At 33.9% G+C, this 6,781-nt stretch overlaps 1 protein-coding gene across 1 annotated transcript in view; it reads left to right on the forward strand.

Moving 5' to 3' along the window:
- The window catches only part of CPLANE1 (ciliogenesis and planar polarity effector 1), a 160,689-nt gene that overhangs the window by 67,244 nt on the left and 86,664 nt on the right, over positions 1–6,781 (forward strand). The window contains exons 26-30 of the mRNA XM_037745599.1: positions 272–1,214; positions 2,626–2,774; positions 3,467–3,633; positions 4,200–4,282; positions 5,924–6,003. Coding sequence (XP_037601527.1) covers positions 272–1,214; positions 2,626–2,774; positions 3,467–3,633; positions 4,200–4,282; positions 5,924–6,003 — 1,422 coding nt within the window. The remainder of the gene's footprint in view (positions 1–271; positions 1,215–2,625; positions 2,775–3,466; positions 3,634–4,199; positions 4,283–5,923; positions 6,004–6,781) is intronic.

A 6,781-nucleotide genomic window follows, 5' to 3' on the forward strand; every position in this document is an offset into this window, starting at 1 on the left:
AATCTCTTCTAATGCAAATTTTCCCTTTTGATATTAATGTGTTTTTTTTTTTTTTTTTTTTTGATCTTACAGAAATGTTCCACTCTTGAAAATATTTAGAAATCATTTAGTCCCACCCCCTTATTTGAAAAACACAAAAGATTTTTGTTTTGTATTTTGAGGCACACAAAAGATAACATGACTTAATCATAGAGAGAATTTTTCATGTCAATTCTAAGATCAGTTTTAATGATTAAATAATCTTTAATTTTGTCTAATTTTTTTGCTGTAGAAATGTCCCAAATTGCATGGAATTAGCATCGATTGGTAAGCCCCCTGATAAAAAGAAAATGTGTAATCAGAAAGAAAATCCTGCAAGGAAAGAAGATCATGAAAAGTTATTACGAAATACACTTCCTGTAATAGGTGTTTGGGAATTTGAACGTGATGATGATGAATATATTAAATTCCTTGATCTCTTCTTGAGTTACATTCTTGAAAGAGACCTACTTAATTTGAGGGATGCTGGCATTCCATTTCTAACCAGTTTTTCTGAAAAGCTTAGAGAACATGAACTTAATTCTGTACTTTTTGATGTACGTGCAACATTGAAACGACGTCAGGGCAAAACTAAAAGCCAGAATGTGTTTAGAGCTGGTTCTTGCTTTGTTGTTGATCCTGAGTCCTCTGAAGCAGAAAAATCATCCTCTCTAAATGATGAATATGGCACACATTTAGAAAACCAGGCACTTTCATCATCAGTACTGGTTAATCAAGGGATCAAATCTTTTTTAGAATATCCTTTGAATGAAGTCAATAAGAATGAAGGAATGAGAGGATTATTTGGTTTAAAACAGAAGTCAATTTACAGAATACAAGCTGACACTAGAGAGAAATGTCTTATCCAGAGATCATCAAACCACATTTTTTGGACTCCCAAGCACATTAAAACTAGAAAACGTATTTTCAAAGCTGTTCAGTGCAATGATATTAATCCTCAAGAAGATCTTCCGTTAGCACTAAATAACACATTTGGCAGTATAGGAAGACTGCTGGAATGGATGATAAGGTGGTCTAATAGACGACTACTCTGTGATTCTGGTATAACTGAGTCATCCTCTGAGTACAGTCCAGTAATTCATGTAAAGACCTCTACAGCTGCCATTCTTACATCATTATGGCTTTTGGAACAACCCTATTTTGCTACATATAAGGCAAAAAATGCCATTATTAAGGTAAGCATATCAATTTTTTATTACATACAAATGTGAATTCTCATTTTAAATTCAAACTCTGTTTACATTTTCCCATCTTTTAAAGAATCATTAATTAATAGAAAATTAATGACAATGTTGATTGTAATCTATATCACCTATGTTTTTTCTTCTAGTGGTTCCTTTAATTCTTAACAATAGTTAAGGTGAAAGTGCTTTCAAAGAGGCTGTGAGGTTTTGAAGTTTTGTGTGTATTTATAAAAAAGAAAAAAGAGAAGGAGATAATTTTAAGTGATACTACACTTATGTTATTTCTCCTTTAAGTTTCAGGTTTTGGTTCAGATGAAGGACTATGTAACTCTTTAGTTTTAATTACTGATGTCTCATCAAGTCCATTAGGGAATCATTTTTCTTATACTCTCAGGCCAGAAGAGGTTGGAGAACAAACCCAGAAAGGCAGATAGGAGTCAGTAGAGGAGTTAGTGTTTAATTAAGCATTCTTTCTTCCCTAGTCAATGGTAAATGCCTTTATTCTGAAATAGTTTATTCGAAGTTTAAGGATGTGAATGAGTGTGTGTGTATTTATTTTGTTTTATTTTTTATTCGTTTATTTTTTGAGACAAGAGTCTTGCTTTATCACGCAGGCTGGAGTACAGTCTTGGGATCACAGCTGCCTGTAACCTCAACCTCCTGGGCTCAAGTGTTCCTTCTACCAGAATCTCCCAAGTAGCTGGGACAGCAGGCTCATGCCACTATGCCTGGCTAATTTAAAAATTTTTTTATAGAGACAGGGTGTCCCTTTGTTACCCAAGCTGGTCTCAAACTCCTTGGCTCAAGTGATCTTCCTGCCTTGGCCTCTCAAATTGTGGGGTTACAGGCATGAGCCACCACACCAGTCCTCTTTTTTTTTCCCTTGAGACTGGTTTCTGTTGTCATAAGGCATACAGTTTATATGATACTGTGATATTTGTCATCCTTGAAATTTGTATTTCTAGGTAATGTATATGGAAATTTTAAGTGAGGCAAAAGGGATACCTACCTTGTGCTTTTAGCTGCGTGTATTTTTGTCTACTATGTCATTTTGAAATAACTACTGAATGTCTTTATAATATAGCAAAGGGAATGAAATGAGAATATTACAATTTTTTTGCGACTGTTTTGTGGCCTGAAAACAATGACGATATGCCTTACAAATTTGTAAGGCTGATTTCTTTTGAATACTATTTAGGTTGTCAGATTTGCTTTTTCCAGTTAGAATAAAGACTTGATCATTGCTTCAGCAACAAATATTGAGTTGTAGAAAGACAGTAAATATTTGATAAATGAATAAGAGAATTATTCAGAACTTCTGTAGAAAGAATGAAAAAATTTAAAATATGGTGAAAAATAAAGGGTTCAATAAATACTAAATACTGTAAATGGTTTGCTTTAGATGGTAGAAAATCGTGACCCTGGGTATCAGATTGGACCCAATATTGAGAGGGAGAGCAAAACAGTTGCTGGTGGTTCAGTTGCAGTAGCAACTCCAGATGGAACTGAGGACAGAAATGGTCAGAATAAATCTTGTCAAAATATCTTGAAGTAAGTTGCTGATTTTAGTCTTTTTTCAATAGAAGGCACCTGGTTTGATGGCATTTGGGCTTAAAGGGAAGAATCAAACCCTTGAAAGTTGAAGGAATGAGCATTTTTTGAAGGAGAGGAACTGGAAGTGAGCTTTCTGAGGTGCTTTAACAGTTCACTGCAAATTGTATTTATTCCCTGTTCATCTAGCTCATATCTTCCGAGAGAACAATTAATTCATACTGAGAAATTCCTTTATCAACTTATTTCCCATATCAGAAGTTGAACTAATCCTTTAATCCATTTTTATATATGAAGCAATACTAGGAGTGATAAAGCTTTGAATACCAAGGCAAAAGCCATTATAGCATGAAGAGTCCTTTGTGAGAATGATAATTTTAGATAAGTTGAAATTATTGGAGTCGTTTGAGTAAATAAAAACCAGGATGTTTAGTTACTTATTAAACGATCTTTAACTGAGCTTCTATTATGTATCAAATATTTTTGAAAAAGATTTTGTAATTAAGAAACCAAAGTTTGTTCTTTGTTTTTAAGACTGTGAATTATGCCAAGTTCATGCCATTGAACTCCAGCGTGGGTGACAGAGCGAGACTTCGTCTTAAAAAAACAAACAAACAAAACTGAATTAAATGTAAAGCAGCTCTTTATCTCCAAGAATGAGTAATGATTTTAGTTGCTCCATTGTTTTTCAGTAGAATGCCAACTGAAGCAAAAAATTCTGATATAAAAGAAATCAATGATGATATTATTTCCATCATTCATGATACTAAAAAAGAATTTATAGATATTGATGAGAATCTTTTAAAAGTAGAAGCATTTATACAAGAGGAAATGGATATACACATGTCAGACTATAAAGGTCAGTTCATTTACATAATCTACTTTTTGACTTTATTAATTTGAAATTGGTAAATATTATCTGAGATAACTTATTTAGTCTTATACCTGTTAGTATGTTTACAATAGCCTAAAATAAAAAATTAAGGGAATTAAATATTTATGAAATATTGAACATATTAACTCTAATTTTGGTTTTAATAAAACCAAGAAGATCTAAGGTATTTTTATGCTGGTGCTCTTTTACAGTTGTTGGGCCTCTTGTGCTGCTTATATAATAATTATGGTCTCTTAATTTCTATAAACCAACACTATAAACCTCTCCCCAGCAGTCTTCCTTAAAACAGAAGCTCTCAGAGCATTACATGGAATTAAACATACTAAATAATAAGGCCTCTCAAGGCTCATCTGGGATTTACCTGATGATGGTGGAATAGACTCCAGGTGTTTTAAAAGACTGTCTTTATAAAAAGAATAGAAAACATTTCTATCATTATATTGTTTCTGGAAATATTCCCTGAGCTGTCTACAAGTCAATAGCTTATTTTTTAAATGATCATTTTTCTCTTCATCTTCACTTATTGCTAGAAGACATCAAAGAATCTGTTGGAGGTTTCAGAAGTCCCAATCTTGCCATTTGCATGATGACTTTACCACAGCAGTTAGAAGAAGTAAGTCAATAAATAGTGGTTACAATTATTCATCTTTCATTTTGTGTAGTGTTTAAATTATACATGTTTTTATTGATTGTTATTAAATGTATCAAAGCAAGGCTAGCTCTTAAAAATGCACTATGGATTGTAGAATATAGCCATGCTGTATGGCATTTTTCTTTCCCTGAAATTGTAGTGCAGTGTAATAACATATCTAATAATTTCAGGCAATGAAATTTTCTTGCCATAAACTGCTTTAGTAAATTTATTTAATCAGAAGTAGCAAATGTGTCTTTATTTAAAAAGTATAGAAGTATGACCAAGCATGGCAACTGATGCCTGTAATCACAGCACTTTGGGAGGGTAAGGCAGGAGGATTGCTTGACGCCAGGAGTTTTAGACAGGCCTGGTCAAGAGAACAAGACTCCATCTCTACAAAAAATTTTAAAATAGCCAGGCATGGTGGCATGCACCTGTAATAGTCCCAGCTACTTGGAAGGCTGAGGTGGAAGGATCATTTGTCTCCAGGAGTTTGAGGCTGTAGTGAGCTATATTTTGCTACTATGCTGTGGCCTGGGCAGCAGAGTGAGACCCTGTCTTAATAAAAAAATTAAAAGGTATAATTCAGCTGTAGTATACTTTTATGCATATATGTACTTTTTGGTATTATTTTTCTCAAAACTCTATACACTTAATTTCCAGAGGGGAACATAGACATTTCCAATTATTGTAACACTTCTGTTTTGTTTTGAGATGGGGGTCTTGCTCTTCTGCCTAAATTAGAGTGCAGTGGCATGATCATGGCTCACTGCAGCCTGGAACTCCTGGAATAAAGTGATCCTCTTGCCTCAGCCTCCCAAGTAGCTGAGACTGACTACAGGTGCATACCACTATGCCCAGTTAATTTTTTTTTTTTTTTAAACTTTTTGTTTAGACTGGGTCTTGCTATGTTGCTTAGGCTGGTCTTGAACTCCTAACCTCAGCCTTTCAAAGTGCTGAGATTACAGGTGTGAGCTACTGTGCCCTATCTGTTATAACAATTCTTTTATTTATTTTTATTTTTGAGACAGTGTCTTGCTCTATTGCCCAGGCTGGAGTGCAGTGGCATGATCTTGGCTCACTCCAGCTTCTGTCTCCCAGGTTCAAGCAATTCTCCTGCCTCAGCTTTCCAAGTAGCTGTGACTACAGGTGCGCACCACCACGCCTGACTAATTTTTTGTATTTTTTGTAGAGACAGAATTTCACCATGTTGGCCAGGCTTAGCTCAAACTCCTGACCTCAAGTGATCCACCCGCCTTGCAATAGTTCTTTTAAAAAGGATTCCATTTTCCTGGTTTTATAGTTGTTTTTGCAGGAAAATTAATAATCGTGTAGTCTTAGGTGTATATAATTTACAATGTGTTACTCTACTGACACAATCTTGTTTTTGTAACTTAACTTAGCATGCTCAATAGCCCGGTGTGACAGGCTGGAGGCAATTCACACAGTATAAAGATATGGTCAGAGCAGGACTGGGAGTACATTTTACTGTTTGATTTCTCACTTACTTGTAGACTGTTGTTACTCTGGTTAAGCGGCTAATATGAAATCAAAATACTCAAGACAGTAATACCTATTTGTTTTACTTGTTTTCTTTTTGGGTGCTATTAATTTTAACAGCAGTTTACAGAAGAGGTTCAGTCTCAAAAGGAAGAACTGCTGGAGACAAATATGGAGGAAAAATCGACTGAACAGAAGAGGTAAGGAGGAGAAAAGTATGAGAGTGATTGTCACTGGTTTGGTTACCTCAGTGAAGCTTTCAGCTTTTCTTCCATCACAATTTACAATACATGTTTTAGGGTGCTATTGTGTTTCTAGTAAACTGTAACTTCAGTTTATAGTTATGGTAAAATGATTTTTGGTAAATGTTATACTTCTATGTATTGATCAAGTGAAATAAATAGTGATATCTAAAATGCCTTTTTGTTCTTTCATTAGTGTCAGCCTTATCAAAATAAAATAAAGCTGTAAATACGCCAAAGTATATTTAGCTGCTAACTAGGGAACCACTTTCCACAGATTCCATTTTTTTGAATCAAATAATCATGAATTATTTCATATATACATAAAATCTTTCACTGTTGTGATGATTACTGTACACTATAGGGTTATGATGTACATATACACTGCCAGCTAGCTTATTGCTTCAAGGGGAGCTGAAGGCAGTTTTCAGGTGTTGCAGTTTGGACATGATTTCTAAGTCTTTAGAATTTTAAAGTTCTAGAATTTTAGAATTCCCTTAGATAAGAAAGGAAACATAATTAGATTTTCTTTCCCTTTTCAGTATACAAATTTTGTTTAGTTTTTCTGTGGACCATTAAGAATATATTTAATACTATGTGCCTTTACAAGTAATTTAGATACTTCTATTCATAAAAACTATTTCTTAGGAAAATTACCCAAGGAGAGAGAGAGAAGACAAACCCTAATCTTTACAGTTTCTTTTTTCTTTTCTTTTCTTTTTTTTTTTTTTTTTTT

This window comes from Cebus imitator, unplaced genomic scaffold (genome assembly GCF_001604975.1).
Source record: "Cebus imitator isolate Cc_AM_T3 unplaced genomic scaffold, Cebus_imitator-1.0 Scaffold205, whole genome shotgun sequence".
Taxonomy (NCBI): domain Eukaryota; kingdom Metazoa; phylum Chordata; class Mammalia; order Primates; family Cebidae; genus Cebus; species Cebus imitator.